This window comes from Embiotoca jacksoni, unplaced genomic scaffold (assembly GCF_022577435.1).
Source record: "Embiotoca jacksoni isolate LCO1_2020_lvr unplaced genomic scaffold, fEmbJac1.0.p SCAF_8, whole genome shotgun sequence".
NCBI classification, from domain to species: Eukaryota; Metazoa; Chordata; class Actinopteri; family Embiotocidae; genus Embiotoca; species Embiotoca jacksoni.
The window spans coordinates 10,446,898-10,471,020 of NW_027185436.1; the positions used below are offsets into that span (position 1 = coordinate 10,446,898).

The following is a 24,123-nucleotide window of genomic DNA, read 5'->3' on the forward strand; positions in this document are numbered from 1 at the left end:
CAAGTTTTGCACTGCTGTTTTGAGCGATTTAAGTGGCTTTTATTGCCCTCATCTATGGATGGTGAAAAATGTTCACAACAAATTTACTGAATAAATCTCCTGTGATTTGACATTGACATATTTTTATTGAGACTTCAAACAGACACATAAACAAATAAACCTTAATGCAATGTCAGCATAGTTACGTTGTAAGAGGGTAGCCAAGGTTAAGGTGTGTGGAAACAAACAGCAGAGCAACTGTGATATATGTGGCGTTTGAAAACAGCCTGAATGCTTCAGTAGGTTTAGGATAAAGTGTGTGTACAAATATAAGTTTTCTATATTTTTCACGTCTGTATGAGGCTCATACGTAACCCCTTATAAGTGCGTGTATTCATTTTCAGTTACTTTCTGAACTATCTATTGAAAGTCTGGACTGACGTTTGACATGCCACTTGTTTTGATCATTGTTTAAAATTTCAACAAATAAAAACTGGACAAGAAAAACTGTCGGACAGAGCCTCGTCGATAAAGTCTGGATTTCAGACGCTGTTTAAGAATCCCACAAACATTTTATTTAAAGTGTAAGGAAACCTTAGTTGCCCTTCAGCAGGCAGATAATATGGAAAATATGACATCATTGTTTAGATGAATATTAGTAAAACCCCCACTAATCTGAACAGAATTACAGCCATACTGTATGTATGATAAAAAGAAAGGCTCTACTCTGTGTCATGTCCCTTCAAGCTTTCCCCATTTTCATTACTCATAATAGATTAAAAAAAAAAAAAAAAAAAAAAAAAAAAGGAGTTTCTGGACATTAAAAATCATCTGAAATATGTTCAGTTCCAAAAATATAAATCTTACAACACAAAATCCTCCTCACAGGGAAGACAAGGAAAATAAAACTAACACTGTTGTGGTATCATAATAAAAATGGTGGGTTGTAGTATATATGAACAAAGAGGCTGAACATTTATTGCTTTAGGTTCTCCCATAATCCACTGTGCCTTCATGGCGGCAAGCGATGCAGTTCACTTTCAATAAAGTCTGACATTGTGGCCGATGCGAACAACAAACTTTAGTTGCCTTTCAGACCATCTACGTGATGTCATTTCAACCCAACTGCACACTGAATATAACTCAGAGGTATTTAGATAAAAGTGCCACAGTTAAGGCATACAGTATAAGAATAGATTATTTTATGGTTCTGCTCCTATTTTCTCATTTTAACCACATGCTACACTAACTTTCTGTCCGCTGTGCAGTTATTTGTCAACACCACATCCTTTCAATCCACGCTCATACACTTGGTCTCTCATTCAAACCCTTCCCTGACATTTTACTTCACTTTCACAGCTGTCGTTCTCATTTCATGATGTGCTCGCGTTATCTTTACAACACAGCAGTGCCAGTCTGGCATAAATGTGTGTAAATCATATCAAATAAGTCAGAGAAACTACTGCAAAATATGTATAACTAACAGCAAGAGGTTTATACTGACTTTAACATGCTCAAATTGAGTGACTGAAATGCAGCTCAAACATCTTGTTTAAATATCCTTGATAAATGAAAAAAGGCCTGAAGTGATGAGAGGTTGTGGATATTCTGTTGTAATCTCATCTCTTGCTTGCTCATCGAATCCATTTGTGAAATAGTTTTGGGTTATTCACGATGATGATTTGTTCCTGCTGCGTTTAGTTTCCTTGTTCCACTCGTTTTCACCCTAAGTCAGACGTAGATGTCCAGCTCTGGTGAGTTTGATCAGGTGCAGCAGAAGAAGTTAGGGTTCTTCCTGGGAGTATCTAAAGATGGCAGCGACTCATGGCGACCCTTTCCCAGAAAGGTTGTCTGCTTTGTTACCTGCCTGTGAGATGGAAAAGAAAGAGAAAAATCCCTTTTGCACTGTTCTCATGTGGTTGTTTGTTGTTATTTGTCCTCATCAATCATCTGATCTCATTTCAACTATAGTACCAGTGTCAAATGACTGAGGGCTTGCAATTATTCAAAAATGAAGCATGTGATTTCTTGTGGTTTCTTTTCCACATTAAGAAACTTCTTTTAACACGGGTTTGACCCGTTTCGTAGTTTTCCTTTGCAAAAGCCTTTTTTGCCTTTTACTTACACATACAAAAAGGTATGAAATGTCATAATTAAGAAGAACAAAACAAAAGCTCAACCATTATTCATTATTATACGCACAAACATGGTACCTTCAAATTTTAGCAGCGGTAACAGACCTTCCCCCTGGCAGACATTTTAACTTCTTATGGTAGGTAAACTTCCTAATGTGTAAACATCAACAATGTTTGATGATAGTGTCCAACTAAACCACACCAGTCAGCCTGCATATTCAACACTTGTCCCCCGGAACGGCCAAAACTAAATGGAATGCATTTATCAATAAATAAAAAGAGAAAGGCCTATTTAACTGGTGGCAGAAAAGTAGAAAATCTGCCACATTAGTGTTTTCAATCTTGAACGAATGAAGGCAATTTGTTCAGAAAATTGACAAACTTTGAAAAGTTTGCTTCTTCATTGCTTTTATACATTCAGCTGACTGAAGCAGCTATTTCTCACCTGGCCAGGTGCAGCACAGCCTCCAGGATGTTGGAGCCATCTTTGGCACTAGTTTCACAGAACAGAGTGTTGTATGTCTGTTGGGCAAAGACAAGGGAAAACATTTTTGTTTACTTCCAGTCATAAACCTGCATGAAGCAACAAGTTAGGGTTTATGACTCTGATTTATATTTGGACTGAGCGAGGATAAGCAGGTGCATCATAATAGTCACCGTCACGTGGCAAATAAAATGTCCTTACAAGTACAGTAAAATGAAATCATTTTTTTTTTACCATGGCCAGTTTTTCCCCATAGCTGGTAGGAACACAGTTAACTGCATCTTGTCTGAGGTCACACTTATTACCCACAAGTATGATGGGAATATCATCGGGGGACACATCCTGCCAAGCAAAAGAAAATAAACTCATTATTCTGTTAAACATTAGAGAGGTGAGTACAGATTTAATTTGCTGAATAAAATTAAAAATCACAAATAAAATGAAGTACTAAAGGACCAGTGTGTAGGATTTAGTGGCATCTAGTGGTAAGATTTCAGATTGAAATTCCCCTCGCCTCTCCCTCCTCTTCACAGTGTGCAAAAGAATCTACAGTGGACACAAAACCTGAGCTACTGTAGAAACATGGCAGGGCAATATGGCACACTCCCCGAAAGAGGACCCTGCTCCCTATGTAGGTATAAAGGGCTCATTGTAAGACAACAAAAACACAACAATTCTTAGTTTCTGGTTATTAAATCCCAACGAAACTAAAATTATTATATAGATCCCCCTGAATCCTGCACGCTGGACCTTTCAAGATTCAAACTTTTGATTTGACATTAAGCACCATTATGTGGCCATAATGTAATATGTCAGAAAACACATGACTGAATGTTGAAACACATCAAGGCACAGACAAATAAAAACTCACTTACATATCTGCTGCATGTAAGAAAAGAGAAACAAGCACTTATTTTGACATTCAAATGCACTTTTTTCCTTGTAGCAGTGAGGGGATTTGATTGTTTTGGGCTTTTTCAACTATATTGTGCAGATGTCTTGAAATTTCTTGCTAGTCAATAATAGCGTGTCAGTCACTCTTTAGAAGAGGGGAGTCCTGCATTACCTCAATCATGTCCACCCAGTCTCTAACATTAAGGAAGCTCTGCTCACAGGTGACGTCATACAGCAGCAACACACCGTCTGCCCGGCGGAAATAAGACTTTGCTATACTGCGAAACCTGAGAGGATGAGAAGAGATGGTTCATGGTGCACAAAAACACGTGAACTTTATTTTCTCTCATTAAGTTGTCAAATTAAACATGGTTGAGTATTGTTTATTGTAATAAATACAGTATGTCCACTTACGCACCGTTGTGTGTAATGTAATAGTTTAGCACTCTTAAAAACACATCTATAAATAAATAGTTAAAAATAACAGATGTTGTTTTGAACTCTCTGTATTAGTACTACAGCTGCAACAACCAATCAATTAATCAATTAGTTGAGTGACAGAGAGTTAATAGGTTTTAGGAATTCATCAATTGGTTGGAGTCATTTTTTAAAAATAAAAACTGCTTCCATTTTCTGATTCCAGCTTCTTAAATGTTAACAAAGTTGGGTTCCTTTAGTCTTCTGTGATAAAAAAAAAATAAAAAAAATAATATTTTTTGATTGTGGACTGCTGGTCGGGCCGAAACAATACATTTTAGGCAGTAGCTTGGGCTTTAGGAAATACTGGTCAACATTTGTAACTATTTCCTGACATTTTAAAGACCAAAAAGATTAATCAAGAGAAAAATCAACAAATTAATCAATAGTGAAAATATCCACATTTGCAGCCCTAACTATTGTAATAATATTAATCAATGATAATAATCACACTTAAAAACACCCACCTCTCCTGTCCTGCAGTGTCCCATAGTTGAAGTAAAACGGGCTGTCCGTCCACAATAAGTGTCTTCATCTGGAAATCCACCCCTAAAAAAACACAGAGGTGACACAATCAAACATGTCAAACTACTGAGCTGGTAAAAATGGAAAAAGTACATGCCAATATTAAATAGTGGTAGTCCCGCTCAGATTAACAGAAGATCTATCTGTGACTTCATGCCACTGTGTCCAGAGATGAATCATTATTCAGTCAGCTGACACTTCCTCCAGGCATTTTTTTTTAATGATTTCTAGTGGGATTAGTGTTACCTTCAACTTGACGAGTCACAGAGGAGACAACAATACATTAAAACGTTTGTAATGCTAACTACATAAATGTGAACGAAGAGCTGGTTTTAGTGTATCAGACTCACCCAGCGTGGCACCGGACTCCAGTTTGAATTCATTCTTGCAGAGGCGAAGCAGGAAGCTGGATTTTCCCACAGCAGCATCTCCAGCTAACACGATCCTGTAGGCCTTCTCGGATGTCATGTAGCCCAGATCAACGCTGTCCTCCTTCTGTAGAGGGTACAGAAAGAGTTTGACCAAGGGAAACAAAAGGGAGATATGAGTGCTACTTATATTAAGCATTGTTAACTTCAAATTGAATTGATTTTGTCTTCACTACTGACCCTTTTTACAGTGACTGCTTTTCTTATTGGTATCCGTCTTCATGATCAACTCGCTTTGAGGATGATTTGTAACTAAACAACTCTAAAGCCCCACTATCAACAATTAGAGATTGTAATATACACAATGAACTTGCTTTACTACGCAAAGAACACAGTGATGGTTTTGCTAATCTAACAATCCCTGAGGGCCCTTCTTGACCCATTTCCTTGACCATTGTCTCTATCACAGAGCACATCCCTCCCTCTTATCTCTCAGTGGATAACCTCCCCTCTCTCTTACCTTAACAATGAGGGCACTGAGGGCTTTTCTCTTTGTCGGAGCAGCAGGTGTGGTTGCACTAATTGGTGCAGACGGCTTCCAGTCCAAAACTGAGCTGCTGTCCGACCCGATTGCTGATTCAACGTCCTGCGTCTCTGCTGCCTGTGATGCAGACATACAGTAGCAGATAGTTCAACATGAAAGAAAAATAATTATCTCGTTAACATCAGGAAAACATTGCCACCTGTACAGTAACCGTAAACACGAGAAAACTGTTGAAAGCTAGACATTTGTATCCTGCTGCTCAAAACATCTCACCTCTCAAATTTCGAATGCAACAATATTTTATGTTCCCGTCAGTATTGTCATACTGCTAAAAATATTTTTTAAATGTCTCCTTGACTTCAATATTTTACAACTGCTACATGTATTTACAGTATTTTGAATGAAGCAGAGTCTGAGCGTGTGTGACGCACACAAAATGTATGGTCACATTTTATTTTGTTTAAGTTGTTTGAGTGTGAATTTGTTTTATATTGATTGTTTCTATAACGTTTGAAATGAATCGATAAAGAGCACTGCTCTAATACGAGCTTATTTAAAAGTCTACCCTCACCTATGGCAAGTAGGCGGCAGTGCAGCGCTGTGGTTTTGCCTCGCGCGACTGGACTGTGTGTGTGTTCGCCTCCTGCTGCCTCGCCTCATAGCTCGTGAGGACATTGAACAAGAAAGCCACACCTCTGCCTGTCTGATCATTTTATCCTGTTTATCCAGTGATGTGTGAAAATCCACAAAGCACCTTGCAGATAACTTCAAGCCGAGTGTTTACATATTACTTTGGTTAAAATGACTTTGTGTTGTGTTTTAGTCTAAGAGGGGTTGTATTGAGTCCGAGTGCTAGCTCAAACATAACAGGGTATTCTTGTGTGTCATTTTATCCTGTTTTTCTCAGCCTCTCCCTGGCGGAGAGACCTGTAACACGTGGTTACCATGCAAGACCATTGCTTCACAACTCTCCGACTCGTGGTGACCCACTAAAGAAGCTATAAGTTGGAAGCTAATGACTCACTTGACAAACAAAATCTGGACCTGCAGTTGTAAAAATGACAATGTGGTGGACATTTGAGATTTTAAGTGCGATATCTGGTCAACTATTACCACGGATTTGCCACGAGATTTAGTACAGATATTAAAGGTAATCAGATGTTACGTCATAATGATTTCTGAATCCCCTGACTTTTCATGTAGTGCTATCATCAGGTCAAAATTTTATTGGGTCCATTAGTTCTTGACAAAACACCTGCAAAACTAAAACCGTTCCCATCACCCTTAGTTGTACTTTTTAGTGGTAATTAGCAAATGTTGACGTGTTTTTTTTGTTTTGTTTTTGTTTGCATTAACTGCTTAACATCAGCACGTTATCATTATCTTTGACAGCATCTTGTCATCCTCACACAGCGTGGTTGCTGACTTGTGGTCTGGTTAAAATAAATGTATATTTCTACAAAACATGTGCACATGCAGGGCTGTCTATGTGCCTGATTCTCGTACTGCCTCACCTCAGTGTCAGACCTTTCTCCCATCATGCTATTATTATTGTCATCCTCCGCTTCTTTCCTCTCCCCTGGGTCTGCCTCTTCCTCGTCTTCTGGACCTTCGACCTCGTGCTCTGAGTCGTAGCCTCCATGTGAGCCTCTGAGTGTGGACAGGCCGCTGTCCATGTAGACTTCAGGCAGGCTGTCCTCCTCGCACTCACTGCTGTGTCTGCGCTTCAGGCCCGGGTCACACATGGCCAAAGCCAGGGTGTCACAGCTGGGCCGGCGGCTATAAACGGGGAAATCGTCCATATGCTGGGAGAACCTGAGGAGGTGTTTATGACATAAAAAAAAACACAAAAAAAACATTGAAACGCTGTTTTTTTTTTTTTCAACGTCATCCTGTAACAAGTGAATATTTTTGCCCAGTTTGAAGAAATTCCCTTCAGGCCTTACTGAGATATCGCGTTCACAAGAACAGGACAGACGGTGACCCGAAAACATGACTTCGGCACAAAGGCATTAAAATGATTTCAGTTTATGTGCTCCTACATATATTAATGTCAATGAAGATACAGCATAATTTAATATTCTACATTACTATATAGCAGAAAGGATACAGAATTAATCATCATACATATCTAATCATTCCCTTTAAATGAGGACACTTGTCCCTCCTCTATTTCTGTCTATATTAAATGGGCTAATGAATATCCTGCTCTATCCCACGAAGACAAAGCCTTTGTCCTTAAGCACCACAGAATCATGTGGTTCAGCTTCTCTTCACTTGAACAGCACCTTGCATAAATATCTTACAGGACGTTAAACATTTACTTTACTGCTGTGTAAGTACACAGTTGAAAAAAATTCTCAATTCCAAGCAAAAGCATCTTGAATGGATGCGTGTGTCACTGTGTACTTGTGTTTTACACTTGAAGGCTTGAACCTGAAAAACCAGGTTGGCAGAAAACCCCCGGAGCTGCTAACCAATTTGTCTTCCTATATTTACCGAATAACATTCTACTTTTGTGGATTGTGGAAGAGTGGCTATTGTACACTGGTGCAGATGATATACAGTGCATCCGGAAAGTATTCACAGCGCTTCACTTTTTCCACATTTTGTTATGTTACAGCCTCATTCCAAAATAGATTAAATTCATTTTTTTCCCTCAAAATTCTACACATCATACCCCATAATGACAAAGTGAAAAAAAATGTGTTTAGAATTTTTGCAAATCTATCAAAAATAAAGAATGAAAATATAACACGTACATAAGTATCCACAGCCTTTGATCAATACTTTGTTGAAGCACCTTTGGCAGCATTTACAGCCTCAAGTCTTTTTGAGTATGGTGCTATAAGCTTGGCACACCTATTCTTGGGCAGTTTCTCCCATTCTTCTTTGCAGGATCTCTCAAGCTCCATCAGGTTGGATGGGGAGCGTCGGTGAACAGCCATTTTCAGATCTCTCCAGAGATGTTCAATCGGGTTCAAGTCTGGGCTCTGGCTGGGCCTCTCAAAGACATTCACAGAGTTGTCCCGAAGTTACTCCTTTGTTATCTTGGCTGTGTGCTTCGGGTTGTTGTCCTGTTGGAAGATGAACCTTCGCCCCAGTCTGAGGTCCAGAGCGCTCTGGAGCAGGTTTTCATCAAGGATGTCTCTGTACATTGCTGCATTCATCTTTCTCTCCATCCTGACTAGTCTCCCAGTTCCTGCCACTGAAAAACATCCCTACAGCATGATGCTGCCACCACCATGCTTCACTGTAGGGATGGTATTGGCCAGGTGATGAGCGGTGCCTGGTTTCCTCCAGACATGACGCTTGGCATTCAGGCCAAAGAGTTCAATCTTTGTTTCATCAGACCAGAGAATTTAGTTTCTCATGGTCTGAGAGTCCTTCAGGTGCCTTTTGTCAAACTCCAGGCGGACTGTCATGTGCCTTTTACTGAGGAGTGACTTCCGTCTGGTCACTCTACCATACAGGCCTGCTTGGTGGAGTGCTGCAGAGATGGTTGTCCTTCTGGAAGGTTCTCCTCTCTTCTCAGAGCAACGTTGGAGCTCTGTCAGAGTGACCATCAGGTTCTTGGTCACCTCCCTGACTGAGGCCTTTCTCCTCTGATCGCTCAGTTTGGCCGGGCGGCCAACTCTAGGAAGAGTCCTGGTGGTTCCAAACTTCTTCCATTTACGGATGATGGAGGCCACTGTGCTCATTGGGACCTTATATAGACAGGTGTGTGCCTTTCCAAATCATGTCCAATCAACTGATTTTACCACAGGTGGACTCTAATCAAGTTGTAGAACCATCTCAAGGATGATCAGGATGCACCTGAGCTAAATTTTGAGTGTCATGGCAAAGGCTGTGAATACTTATGTACATTTGATTTTTTGATTTTTAATGGATTTGCAAAAATTTCAAAAAAACTTTTTTCACATTATCATTATGGGGTATTGTGTGTAGAATTTTGAGGAAAAAAAATGAATTTAATCTATTTTGGAATAATGATGTAACATAACAAAATGTGGAAAAAGTGAAGTGCTGTGAATACTTTCCGGATACACTGAATAGACAATATAAATTGATACAATACACTTTGTAGGACGTACCTGTCCATTAATGCATATGGTGATGTGTGGCAGATGCTTTTACTTCTGTTTCTCTCCTTAATTTCTCCTGGTGACCCACCAGACTGTAACACACAACAAGTAAAAATAAATGTATTACTATTTGTGTCTGTATTGATTGTTTAATGGCTGCCTGACACAGAAAAAGGGTCGTATGGTGATTGTTTTGCTTGTAACATACAGTATTCAATTCAAAAATCATTTTAATTTAATATTTTTATAGTAAAAAAGTGTTTTTAAGGTCTGAATGATTGTTTAAGATCTGTTGTTGAAATGAATGTCTTTTTAAATGTGTATCTTTTAATAAGTTGCAGCATAACAGTATCAAGTTTATGTTGAGTTGAACCAAATGAATGAAATTACTTTACGCTCTTGTAATCTAGTAAGTGAAGGGTTAGAATTTGTTATTAACAGTGCCTCTTTACCCTAGTGATCCTTTCCAGAGAGGTCCTGAGTCCATCGTTGGTGTCGTGGAGCTTCCTGTTGGCTGTCCTGTCCACACACACATACAAATAAACGTAATGTTTAAGCTATTGAACATGTTTCTTATTTGTTACACTGTAGGTGTCCACTTAGTTCAGTAACATCAGTGTGATTGTCTGACTTACTGCAGAAATTCAATCTGACTCTCCAGGATGTCTCGCTCATCAGAGAAGTTTTTCATGAGCTCCTCGTCTCTGAAACAAAAATACAGCTGTTGAGTTTGAATGTAAATATGAACCTGAATGGACATGTCAATTAGGCCAATAAAACGGATTCTATCAAATAAAATACGAATTGTAAAACATGGATGCGTCACACAAATCTTCAACTCGACAAAAGAGAAGATCTTTCAATCACCACAGTTTAAAGGTGGATACCCAAGATTAGTGTCACGCATTCAGTATCTGACCAAATGTGAAATATGGTCATCAATCTCTCTTTCTGTTTCTGAGGATTGGTGTTGAATAATGGCTGGAAAACTGTTTTTAAAGAAAACTTTGATGTCGTAGTCAAGTTGACCTTTGAGATATAAAACGTCATCAGTTCATTATATTAGCCTATTAGACATTTGTGAAAAATTGCAGCATAATTAGCATATTAATTATTAAGTTATGGCCACAAAAATGTTTTGTGAGGTCGCAGTAACCTTTGACCACCATATTTTAAAAACTTAAATTTTTTGAGTCAAAGCAAACATTTGTCCAAAGTTTTAAGAAATTCCCTTAAGGCATTCCTGAGATGTTGGAGTCAACAGAATTGGATGGATGTAAAATCTGCAAACATAATTTCTCCAGACACTGCTGTCACAGGTGCAGGGGCAGACAGGTTGAGTTGCTATATATGCAGTACCACTAAAACTTAAATTTGACAAACTTCAGCACATTTTTATTCTTATGCTGTACAAACATTAATCATTGAAGTGAAGTGAAAAAATAAACTCATTTTAACTCATCATCATCATAAACTCACCACATCAGAGTTCTGAACTCTTAATAAAAGTAAATATATCTGAGGACTCCTGGAAGTTGCCCGGTATCATTATATCATTTATTATTTAGTCATCTAATGTGTATAAATCTGCTATGGTGATCCTGACATGTGCTGCATGTCTTAGAAGAGGGATCATTCCTCAGATGCTCTTCCTGAAATTTCTTTATCCTTTAAGTGTTTTGTGCGGAGTTTTTCTTTGTCTGAGTTGAGAATATAAAGACAGAGGATGTTGCACAGGTTGAAAGAAAAACAATGAAACTCCTCTATATTTCAGATAAGATTATCATAGTTTTGATAGAGTATGATACTGTCCCAGTACATTAACATGCAAACTGTCCTCCAAACTTTAAAACCTGACAACAGATAAGGTGTTACATTTTCATGTGTACTCCTTTTTCATTTCCAGCACAGCAGTGGCCTCGCTTAGTTACTGAGAGACATGACATGTAATTTATGAGCGGCACAAGACACTTGGGAAACAACAGTGTCAATATGACCAGCTTGTCCAAGGAGGCGGGGCATAATCCTGCCTGAAGCACTGTTGCTAAGTAACGCCAGTGAAAAAGTTACTGTGTGAGTGAAGTCACTCCAGGATATCCTGTTTCAACTGTGACAAAACAAAACAGGGGACCAAGCAGAGGAGGTGGAGCCTCCATGTCTGTGTCTGTCTCTGTCCCTCTGTGAGATTATTTCTCAGGGCTGGGGTGCGTTTAATAAAACGGTTGATGTCAGATTGATTTGCTTGATTCATCCAAAAACAATTTACTCTTTTCAATAAGTATAAAAATGTATGGATGGGAGTTGTTCTATACATGATGGACAATAGAGTGCAAGTATTTGCTATACTCAACTTCATCTCCAAATGAGACGAGAGAAATGTGAAAAAAAACAACCCTGCTCTGCAACTTGTCATCACTAATAACTAATTTTAGGCTTTAGACTTTTAGAGCTACAGAGAAAGCGATGAGTATGTGTGTGTGTGGAGAGAGGGAGATGATGTGTGGAGTCTTTTGTAACAATCTCTTCATTTTAATTGAGACAAATTAAATTAGGATCTCCTGATATATGACTAGCAGGGACATTGGACAGAAAATCTGACTGAAAGTACGACGCTGAGGCCTGTTAGACTTCGATGTGTTAGAAAGAGACAAAACAGACAACAAAAACAACTGAAACTCCCCTCAATGCAACATGAGTCAAGATAAATCCATTCAAATAAGTCAAAATTGAACTGAATGACAGCATTATCTAACACATGAAGCACACCCTACATACGAGAAAACAAACCACACCAGACAATAATCAATTCACCGTTCAGAGTTGATGCTTTGATCGGTTAGCTCTGTCTTCAACGAGTCCATCTCACTCTGCACACAGGCCACTTTTGTCTGAGACCTCATCAGGTCCTGTCTTAGCTTCTGGTTTTCCTGCACAGCAAAAAAGAAGAATATGAGTGTATGTGATAACCTTGACGCATATAAAATTTTGTGAAATGTCAGAAACATTATGAATGATTTAAAGTATATTTAGTCTCACCAGTGTTAGCTCATTGATCTTCTTCTTCAAAGCCGGACTTTCGTCTTTCACAGTGATGCTCTTGTACTTCTCTTCTATCTGATTGACACATTTATATAGGTCAAATGCAAGCGTCTGGCCGAGTGTAAGTAGGACTGTACAACAATGTGTGATTGTATTTTGTAAAACATTTTTTCTGAAAGACTTTCATCTGTGAATAAAATCATTCCTGTGCATATACTGCCTGTTAACTACAAGCTGTTCTCTTCTACGAAAGTGGTCTCATGGTGCTGGCACGGTGTGACAAATACACCACTGAGCAGCATCTGACGCACAGTGTTGACGCGTGGTGCAGTGAAAATAAAGGTAAGTTAAACAATAGAAAAACTCACCATCTGCATCCTTTGGATCTTACACTGAAGCTCACACACTTCATTTTCATAGCTTCTACGCAATTCACTCAGCGCAGCCTCTGTTTGCTTCTTCTCCTACAAAAACACAGAAAAACATCAAAATACATTATTAGTTACATTATATAACAGTTTGTGATATTATTTAATCAAAGTGTGCATATTTGTGTATTTGCTTAATCCAAAGTTATGTCCCTTCTGTGAAACATTAATCTGTGCTTTTTTGAGGCAGATTTTGAACAGTCGACGGAGGGACTGGAGAATCGATCAGTCCAGCAGCAACTGTTTATCTGCAGTTTCCAAAAATAAATCCAGAGGTGTCAGAGCCCGACTTTGTGCATTTACCTTACAGTGTGAGAGAATACAGGTGAGTGCCCTCTAATTTTGTGCGCTTTTCTTCGACAAAGCAAACAGCAGCTCCAGTCAAAGGACAACTCTTACATAAGTTTATACACACAAGCAATAGATAAGACAGAGTTTATGATCAACCCTGTGTAGGTTTTAAAACAACATAAGGCTAACGATATAATTAAATAAAGTGAAATTAATCTTATGATCTGATACTGTTCTGACATCATTTAATTTTATGGAAATTGTGCTAACTTTTGCCATAAAAGCTTATTAATTGCCGCAGCACAGCATTTAATGGGTCTCAACGGATATTGGGAAATATCTCCAGCTGTCATGAAACTCAAGATCCAGCAGCTTAGAATTCATGGAAAAAGATGTTAAGACAAAAAAACTATTTTACAAGAATTCAAAACCTGCTGTTTCAGTATAAACTGTGTGTCAGCCTCTTTTCCTGAGTCCTTTGCAATTCTACCCCTAAACCTGTGTTCTCTTGTTGTGGCTGGGCTTGTTATTATTAAAGAATTGTTTGATTGTAATTATTTGAGCTGTGATTAGGCTCATACTGAAATAGTTGCATGAAATGATAATTAACAAGACAATTACATCATTAATCACAATTGTTTGAATGACAATTAATTGTCAATTAAAGCCTAACCGGCTTTTCCTTCCAGGGAAAGACTCTCCCACCCACGACCTGATTATTACCTTCAACAACTCTGTGTTATCCCCGACCCTGACCGCTAGGAACCTCAGTGTTACACTCGACAGTCAACTCTCCCTTACTGCCAACATCACTGCAACAACACGCTCCTGTAGATACATGCTGCACAACATCAGGAGAATATGTCCTCTTCTCACTCAGAAGGCGGCGCAGGTTCTGGTCCAGGTTCTGGTCCAGGTTCTGGTCCAAGTTCTGGTCCAGGCTCTGGTCATCTCACGCCTAGACTACTGTAACTCCCTCCTGGCAGGTCTACCTGTTAGCACCATCCGACCTCTGCAGCTCATCCAGAATGCAGCAGCTCGACTGGTCTTTAACCTCCTAAATTCACTCCCACTACTCCGCTCCTCCGCTCCCTTCACTGGTTACCAGTAGCCGCCCGCATCTGTTTCAAAACATTGGTACTTGCATACCGTGCTGCGAACAGATCGGGTCCAGTCTACATCCAGGACATGGTCAAACCTTACATCCCAGCCCGCTTCCTCCGCTCTGCTTCTACCAATCGGCTTGTTGCTCCCTCGCTGTGAGCTAAACACTCTACAAAATCATGACTGTTTGCTGTCCTGGCTCCTAAATGGTGGAATGAGCTCCCCACTGACATCAGGACAGCAGAAACTCTGTACATCTTCCGCCGCAAACTAAAAACACACCTCTTCAGACTTTACCTTGAATAGGTAGCACTTTAGTAGCACTTAAAATGGCACTTATTTATAGCACTTTGTAGTTGGCTTTCTTGAAGAAATTGTATTTTCTTGATTCTTGTTGTTCTGGGTTTTGTACCCTCACGGTTGTAAATGCACTTATTGTAAGTCGCTTTGGATAAAAGCGTCAGCTAAATGAAATGTAATGTAATGTAATGTCAATTTACATTTCATGATTGTGACAGCCTGAGTTGTGGCCCTTCATGAATTTGCAGGAATCAAAGAACTCATAGATCACGCAATTAAAAAGAGACTTTTAGGGTAAATAACTTAGTGATGAAATCTAGCTGATCCGCAGGCGTGACTGAGTCTGGATCAGTATAGTGATACACAGCTGTGTGTGTTTGTTTGACATGAGGGAAGAGCCTAACAAACGCACCCTGCTTATCACAGAAATATCATAGCAACTAACTTTGAATTTTACAAACAAGATGACAAAGACGTGTTTATGTGTCCATTTGAATATGGTAGGGGGTCTTCATGTGTTTGTGTGGGTAGGTCTGAGTTCATCCCACCTGCTCCCTTGTTCTTCTCTCAGCAACATGAATACGTTGGTCCATCTCTTCCTCCATCTCACTGAGCTGCATTGTTGCTTGGTCCTGTGCTCTGCAAGAGAGGAACAGCATCATCTCACTGTACTCCAGAAACCTTCATCCATCCATTATCGACTGGATGCTGGCTTATTCCATGCATGGTCACAAGCAGCTAACTTAATATCATTTAATTTACCTGACCTGCATATTCTGCATGAGAAACATTTGAGCATAATACAATTTGTGTTTTGCTTTTCCTGACATCTAGAGCAAGAAAAATACATTTTAATTCTTTAAAACTGACTTCAAAACTGTAAAATGCCACAAGGACAAACAAGCTATTGTATCTAAATCCTCCATGGCGTTAACTTTATCCACAGGACATTGTCAAGACAATGAAAAAAAAATCAACTGGCAGATTAGATTATGCAAACATTGTACGTCATATGTAATGACTTATTGTATTATGGGGCTATGCCGTGTTACATTGCTTTAACACATTCTCATGTTGATGCAGACCCATTATCATCAATAGAAACCTCATCCTTGTGTACGCATAATAAATCAAATGTCAATAATTTTCCACAAATCATGCCTGTGATTTACTAAGAACAGTAGATTTACTGCCTCGTGGTTGTACGCCACTGTCAACAGTTTACGACCATATCTGTCCATACTCATAATATATGTGGGGAAGACTGTGAGGGAATTTCGCCAAGAAAGTGGATTCTGATTTAATACAAAGTTGCAGCCATGACAGTAGACATTGCATCAAATATGGATGTTGCTGCAAATATACAAACTCTAAAACATATAAATACAATATATAATCATCACAGTTTCAAAGTGGCCACCCAAGATTAGTGTCAACAATTCATTATCTGATCAAATGTGAAGTACGGTCACAATTTCCCCTTCTGTTCCTGAGTTATGGAGTTGAATCATGGCAGGAAAACTGTTTTTCCCAGAACATTTTGATTTCAGAGTGAAATTGATCTTTGACCTTTTAGGTTTAAAATGTCATCATGTCATCATTTTATCCTATGAAACATTTGTGAAAAATGTTGTCATAATTAATGACCTTTGACCTTCAGACCACCAAATTCACATCAGTTCCACATTGAGTTTAAGTTAACGTTTGTATCAAAGAAGAAAATTCCCTGAAGGTGTTCCTGAGATATCTGTGTCACAGACAGATGGACACAGAAAATATAATGTGTCCCGTCACAGCTGCTGAAGAAGACTCACTAATTACTACTTGAACATCGAGGCCCCTACTATCCAAAAATATCCACAATATTGATAAACTTAGATGAAAGCCTTCCTCATTCATTATCACTGACGGATTAAATGTCTGTGTATAACACGTGTGTGTGTTTTAACGTGTGCAGGCTTCTTACCGTTTAATGGCGAGTGCCAGGTTCTCCATCTCTGAGTTCTGCTGTTTGATCTCTTTGGTGAAGTTTCGGACAACTTTCTCAAACTGAGGAATGAGTCTGGGCTCAGTCAGACTGATGTTCTGGTACAGCGTTGAAGCTTGTTCATGCCTGCAAAAAAAAAAAATCAGGACATCTGATGTCAGCTCCATTTTCATTGTTGTTTTGTATTGTTTGCTGATGTGTTTACAGCCATGGTTTTGCTTACAAAAGTTTCAAACTGAATTTAAGTGTTATGGCTCTGTTTCGTCCAAAAACCTGACATTAACTGCAGTCAAAAATGTTCAAATTTATTTAGGTTCCACTGTTGATGGCAGGTGGAGAACAGACAACACATGAAATACTTAAAGATGCCGTGAAACTGGATTTCTAAGTTATACGATACTATAAATATATATATACTATGTGCTACTTAAACCACTGCAATTTCTGAGGCAGTGTGTTTTTGTTTTAATTTAATTGCTTGACTGATATTCAGTGGCAAGCAAAAAAGTATAACAGAAAAATAAGAGCTTGTACAGCTTGAATTACACTAATATTACAGACAAAAATAAAGTATGCTTTCAGTCGAGAGTGGTCTGACAGGTTGACAAACTGCGCTCCCTTATTCTGAGTGCCCAAAGAAAAGAAAGAGGCTCCTTATTGAGGAGATTCATGATGTCGTGACAAAGAATTGAAGAAGCTTATTAACATTAACTTGTTGTTTGAAGTTATACATTTTGTTTCTAGGAACAGTACATCATCTAAGTTGTTATCAGAAGAGATCATTCACTCAAACAATCAACAGTTATCAGCCCTCCATGATATTATTGGGCTAATGATTATTATTGTTGTTGCTGTAATAAACTTTTTGCTGCTGCTTCTGGTTTTAAGTGGAAGACAATATGCTTTTTACAGTAAGACACTTAATTGTAGTCTATCAACAAGTTGATGGTTTAGTCAAATACAGCCAATTTTAAAATTAGGCCTTGTAGCTCCGGTTCTAATTCCCCAAAGAGGATTTTAAACACCTCCCCCCCCCAAAAAAAAACAACAAAAAAACAACAGGTACTTTTGTTGCGTCTCACTTTGGTTGCCAGTAAATATCACCTAGTTTGTTTCCATAAATCTGTGACAAGAAATGCTGATCCCAAAGGGATGTCAATTTACCTTAATATCTGCATCATACAGTCATGAGGTGTCCTGCGTCACAGCATGATGGTACATTGTATAAGTGGGTCATATAAGTGTACAGTGTGTGTGTTTGCCTTCTGATGAGGCGAACTGGCTGTAATCCTGTGCATATACACACTGCTGCATGTTTGTCAATAGCTCACAGTGACACACGGCTCACTGCAGAGTCATACAGTGTCACATCCAAAGAGATCATGACAGAAACGCACACACACAAGCACAAACAATCCAGCGTCAGACCTGCAAAGGTAAGATATATACACACATAAACAGAAGCCGTTGCTAGGAAGTAGTTCTTATGATCCAAAGGTGCTGAAAACACAGATTCGCAACCTGCATTTACGACACACATCTCTCTCAAATTTGTAAGCTGTCTTTTCTGTTCATAGAGAACAAACACAGAAAGAGGGAAATTCAAATTTTGTTCTCTGAAATGGTTGTTTGAATTCTAACTATCTTTAAAAGTATGCTGCGCACAAAATAAATCCACAAACATTCATTTTAGAACATTAAAAACAAATGCCTAAAGTTGTTATACGTCATTTTGTGCAGAGGGACCATCTGATAGTTCAGACTGATCTCTTATCATTTTAGTCACAGTATCAGTCAGCTGGGAGGTTGAATATAGTAAAACAAAATGCACAACTCATTCCATCAGTCTCAATCATGACAAACTAATGAACAGGAATATAATTGATTTTTTGCAGTTGGTCTCTTCTATGAAACTGAACACAAAATATTCCTTCATCGTGGCTTATTTTGCAAAATGTTATCCCTCAGCTGACTAATGTAACAGTGACTGAAGAGAAGTCCCTGCATTTAGCAAACGGCACCGCTGTGACAATCAATGTCCTAATGCCACCGCAGAGCAGCGAAAGGACGAGTCCCATGCCAGTCCTGAGGCCACACACACGAAACACAGACAGACACAATAAATGTATAAATACACAAATACAGATACACAACAGGCCAGATGGGACTGAATACCAGCTGATATTTTTTATACTACTGCAATTCAGGTTTTGGTGATGATACAAAAAAACTGGAACAAAGACCAGAAAATGTTCTCCAAAAAAGGCAAACTTTTGAAATGTTAAATGTTGTCTAAACACAAACAGCTGTGCAAGTAAATCAGGAACGATCCAGTCAAAGACTAAGAGGTTGTCGAGGGTTTTCGGAGGGTTAAAGTTTTTGATACTGATGCCAATGACAAATTTCGGTCGAACCAGTCAAAGGTCAGGCCAGTCAAATGTTATATCAGTATTAAGATAAAGTTGAATACATTATGTTAGATGAAATGTAAAAAAAAAATCAGAAAGGAATGATTTGTGTTTGACTTTTAATGTTATCATCAGTAAATTATGATCGGTTAGTTGAATTAGAAATGGTCAAGTCTTCATCAGTCTACCAGACTCATAGCAGACAACAAACTGTATTCCTGAGTTATACTTACTCTGTTTGTGTAGATGGTAGGGGTGTAACATCATATTGTTCACAATAATATGAAAATTATGATACGAAAATTTCATGACAGAATAATGGCACTATTTCATCTTATTGATGTAATGACATCACATTGTCACGCCGCTTAATAGTATGACATGCATTACATGCGTAACCTACCCACAACAACAGGCATGGCTGAAAGCGGCTCCATGTTGGAGCAGTTAGTTCCAAACTTTGGAGAAGCTTCAGTTGTGTTACAAAAGATCAGATATACAACAAACCACAATCCTATGTTACCAAGCGGTAATCAATCGTGAAATAATCCTTTGGTTTGTAAACTGAAGCCTTGAGTTCAGTATTTCTGACCTCAATATCTTTATTTTTTTGGGAGTCGGAAGTGACCATATTTGGACGAGTTAGGGGAGAGCGAGCGGTGGATCTGACTTGATCTGTCTGGGAACCTGAGGACATTACGCCTGCCCACCTACAGCAGAAACCCGACTGCACCACAGTCCTGCCAATCAAACAAACTGCCTTCAAACATACTGCTTTTTGAGGCATAATATCTAATTAATGACAGGATTATTTTGAGATGGACTACCAGAGAGAAAATGAGAAGGAGTGGCTTTAGCAAATGTCATCATAATAATTTCTGGAATTTTTTTTATTGACTTTGTATTTCATTCGAGAAATACAGGGTTGCCTCAATAGAGGGTCTATTGAGCCAAAGCCTTTTTTTTGAGCAAGCCCCTAGTGGTCCTTGGTGATATTGCAGTTAAAGGCACTTCCATGCGGGCCTCATCCACTTTTAGATAGTCTATATTTTTTACTGAATATTTGAAGGAAAACTGTTAAGTTTATGCTGACATATACACTTATTTAGTTGTAATTATGTTTTTAAAATGAATAAAAACATTTTTTCATATCGCTAAAAACATTGTTATTGCAGAAACACCTTGAAAGATTGTGATATTATTTTTAGGGCCATATTGCCCAGCCCGAGGAGTTATATAGTTATAACATAGGTCTTATTTTCACAAAGATGCAGAAGGCAAACGTTCATGCTCAACAGAGAAAACACAAAGTGATGATAATCTGAGGAACATAAAACTCACGTTTACATATTTAAAGAGAATCAAATCCCTTAAAAAACCTGAGAGAGAAAACTGTGGAAGATAGTGTATGTTGAACAGTGCAAGAAATTGTTCTTGGGAAAAGTTTGCAATTCCCAACAAGTCTCAGTTTTACAAAGGAATCAGGATCATGTTTTTTAAATGGTCTCCTGGTTGGAGCTGGAATCACAAAGAAGGCAATGAGTGCAGTTTTGTGAGAGAAACACAATGAAGCAGCATTAGTCACACTCCAATACAGAGCAGAGTGTTGATAAGTAGAAACTGGTATCCATTAAAAATCTAAAGACGTGACACTGACACTACAGTACTGAATAACTGTGTTACCATAGTTACATGTGTAAACTGTCAGTGTCTCATTTAGTTTCTCATAGTTTTAGTTCAATTTAGGACGGCTTCACTGATACTCTACTGTATAGAAACATGTGACAAATGGTATTTTCTGTGGTGAAGCTACTGACATTCTGGCCATAGGAACCCAAAGAAAGAGGCCACTGACCTGCAGCTGGGACTGAAAACTTCAACATTCTCATCTATTGAGTTTCAGTAGCTTCATGGTGTGATCTGATTCTGAGACTGTGGTTAAAAACCAATAAAATTTGTTCCTGAAGTTTTTGCTTCCCATGGGAAACGTTTAGAGTTATAAAGACACTGTTTAGTGCACTGAGCACCAATTTGGTAATTTTGAATGTATCTTGAATTTCTCCAAACATCTTCATTATTGATATTGGAAAGATATTTTGATTTGAACCATTTGACCTAGCTCTAAAATTTAGGCTCACTGTAACATCCTTGAGACCTTCTCAATAGTTTTTAACTGAAGTGGAAATATCAATCAATGTGAAATGCTTTTCCATAAAATATACTGCAAAAACAAAATGCCACTCAGCTGGTTTAATGTAATGAATGACGTTACACCATTCAGTCAGCGCAGTTGTTATAAAGGGTGTAGCCTAGTTTCTCTGCGTAGATCTACTTTTGTGATGACAAATACTGTAGTTCATAGGGGCACAATTTTAAAATGATATCTCTCCCACCGAGAAAATCACTAAATAAAAAGATTCTGATGCTTTTTCACAATAATTTCTAAAGATGTTGAATTAATGGATGAATAACATTGTATACAGATTCTGGATGGAACATGTCAGTAAAAAAGCAAAGTCCAGGGAAACTGAGCAAAATTTGTCACACAAACTAAGACAACTGATGAAATTATTGTGAAAAGACATGTTTATCACCGGCTGATTATTCTCTTCATGTATAAACTCTGGGAAAATGGTGGAACTTCCCAGAAACTCCTTGCTTTGACAAACAAACCATCCTTAGGAAGCTATAAGATACGATGTGGCTATGTACGGCATTTTTTAACCAATTTATATAATTTACTAAATATAGTTGCCAATTCATTTCCCAGCAGTTGACTAATTAATAACATTGAACAGTCATTTAACATGTTTTGATTTTTGATTACTTAAATATCTCCCTTTTCACACATCAGCTTGTATTTTATCAGCTGTGTGACAGATCTAGGCTACAGTGGATCTCATCTTCAGATACTGTATACAGGGAAATGACACGTATTTCGCATCTGGCACATTTATAAGAAAATAAAACATACACTCACACCTCTTGCATAACAACACATTTTGTGTGGGAGATTCTGAAATATGTTCTACTCTACCTTCCTCACAGTAAACTATTTCTGTGTATTTGCCTTTTATTTTAGAGACTGGTAAAATTGTATTTGTGAGTTTCCCTGTGAAGACAATACGGTCTCTCTCATCTTTACGCACACTGCGATCACTGTTGGGCACGTTCATATCACCTGAAAAGCTCCATATTTTAAATATGTCCACCTCTGCACCATCTCCCACACTAACCAGCGGGCAGCTGTGAGCTCTCACCTGGGGATGAACTTGGCCTGATCGCCCAGTCTCTCTTCGAAGTTCTCCCAGGCGGCGGACACGTCTCCCCCGTCCGACTCCATGTACTCGGCGTAGCGTTCGTGAAATCCGCTGATGAACTCTTGCAGGGTGACGGTTCCGTCGTTGTCGACGTCCAGCCGGCTAAATATCCGGTCTGCCTCAGCCGCTGACACCTGCAGCTCCGCGCAGATGGTTAGAAACTCGTTCCTCTCGATCTCCCCGGAGTTGTCTACGTCGTAGGTGTGAAAGAGGGTGCGCAGCCGTTCCTGCTCCTCTGCGCTCATACCATTATTGGGGGGATGTGGCTGGCTGGAAACGAGAGGGCGTTTCAGTAAATTCGGGTGAGTACCGTGGTGAGAAAACCCAGAAATACTCCAGAAGTGCGACTGTTTTTTTCTCCTGACACCAACAAACCGAAAAGCATATAATTCCCAATTTCCAGACATACATTTCGACAGCTGTTGTGCGTTTTAATCGAGTTCCACATTAAGGTATTTAGAGGAAAAATAAATCAAACGTTGAAACTTTATCTCCCTCGTTGTCTTCACCAAATAATGTCCCGGTGTGTTGCAGCCAAAAGCAACCTGGACTGAAACGCTGCTGTGTCTAACTCAGGTAAGTCTACCTGGAAGTGTTTGAGTGTGTGTGTGTATGTGTGTCTTCACTCCTCTCTCTCTCTCTTTTCCTAACAATAGAGGTCTGGGCTTCAGTCCAAATGAAAGAGGTTCTACTGTGGCGAACAGACAGAATAAACTATATGAATTAAGCAATCAAACAGCCTGATTTTTTTTTCCTCAAAATGAATTGCATATCTGAATTGCATGGATACACATTGAGAACACACATTGTACTCCATGTGATTTGCACTTCCTGGAAAACTTTCTAAAATTACTTTAGTTTTGGTTTTAATGAAGCATTTACTTTCTCAAAGGGTTTCTCTTTATCACCTTACATGGAGCTTAAGTGACAAAGAAAATCTATATGAACACAGAATTTTGTTTAAACCTGAGATCCTGTTTTGGATGCCTTAATGTAGCGCTGAGGCATTCATTTAAATTGTATTTTTCACAGCTGGATCATAAAAGATCCTTAAAATGAACTTTCAGAAGGTCAAATCTGCCACACGTGTTAGGTTACTAATGTATGGAGTCCAAGACTCTTTTCACGCTCTCCGGCTTTGTACTGATCCAAAACTGCATGCTGCGTTTCAGTGCTGGTAGAAAACTGGGACATCTAGGCTTTAGGTAAATTCATGTGTAATTTCTTTTGTGTGATAAGGGAAGCTTTCAGACTGCTCCAGTAGAGCAGAAATGAAGCACCTGAGTTACACACGTTTTTGTAAGCCATTTTTTATTTTACCATGGACCTGAAACCTGAGCAGAGAGCACACATCAAATTTACGTACACATTTTTGGGGTACAGAAAATGTCACAGAAAGCCAAATCTGGCCAGTAGAGGGGGTGGGAAGTGATGATTGTGTTGTGGGAAACACGCTGTGAGTGGCTGTGTTTTCTGGTTAGAGAACCAAAGTATCAATGCACCACAGTTCAGGTTGTTTGCACTGAATATTTTCCCTCAGATGCCTGTGAACATCACAGTAAAACCCTGTGTTGACAGTCTGACCCTGGGGCAGGAATTCACAGTGCAAAACACCTCAAATGTAAAAAAAACCCCCATCTAGTTGCACTCCCAACCGGCCGCATCTTCTTTGGTCTTGGACAGTGAAGCTCTGCCCCTCTTGAAACACAAATGTCAATCAAAACACCTCTCCAGGCTTATTGCTCCATTGCCCTA

General features: G+C 38.9%; 1 protein-coding gene across 1 annotated transcript; it reads right to left on the bottom strand.

The window, feature by feature from the left end:
• Nucleotides 1-105: 105 nt before the first annotated feature.
• rasef (RAS and EF-hand domain containing) lies at nt 106-22,613 on the bottom strand. Its single transcript, XM_069139105.1, has 17 exons — nt 22,309-22,613; nt 16,620-16,766; nt 15,202-15,292; nt 12,899-12,994; nt 12,528-12,605; nt 12,303-12,418; nt 10,127-10,195; nt 9,944-10,010; nt 9,501-9,583; nt 6,921-7,221; nt 5,383-5,523; nt 4,845-4,989; nt 4,437-4,518; nt 3,665-3,779; nt 2,833-2,940; nt 2,560-2,636; nt 106-1,846 (listed from the first exon to the last, which is right to left on the bottom strand). Exons 1-17 carry the CDS (start codon nt 22,611-22,613, stop codon nt 1,744-1,746), a joined length of 2,124 nt encoding a protein of 707 aa, XP_068995206.1. The 3' UTR covers nt 106-1,743.
• Between the last annotated feature and the right edge of the window lie 1,510 nt (nt 22,614-24,123).

Coding starts and splice junctions, on each gene's coding strand:
- rasef (XM_069139105.1), bottom strand. CDS start 22,613: ATGAGCGCAGAGGAGCAGGAACGGCTGCGCACCCTCTTTCACACCTAC. Junction 10,196..12,302: donor CAAAGCATCAACTCTGAACG/GTGAATTGATTA, acceptor TTTTTGTTTCAG/AGACGAGGAGCTCATGAAAA. Junction 2,637..2,832: donor ATGGGGAAAAACTGGCCATG/GTAAAAAAAAAA, acceptor TTTGCCCAACAG/ACATACAACACTCTGTTCTG.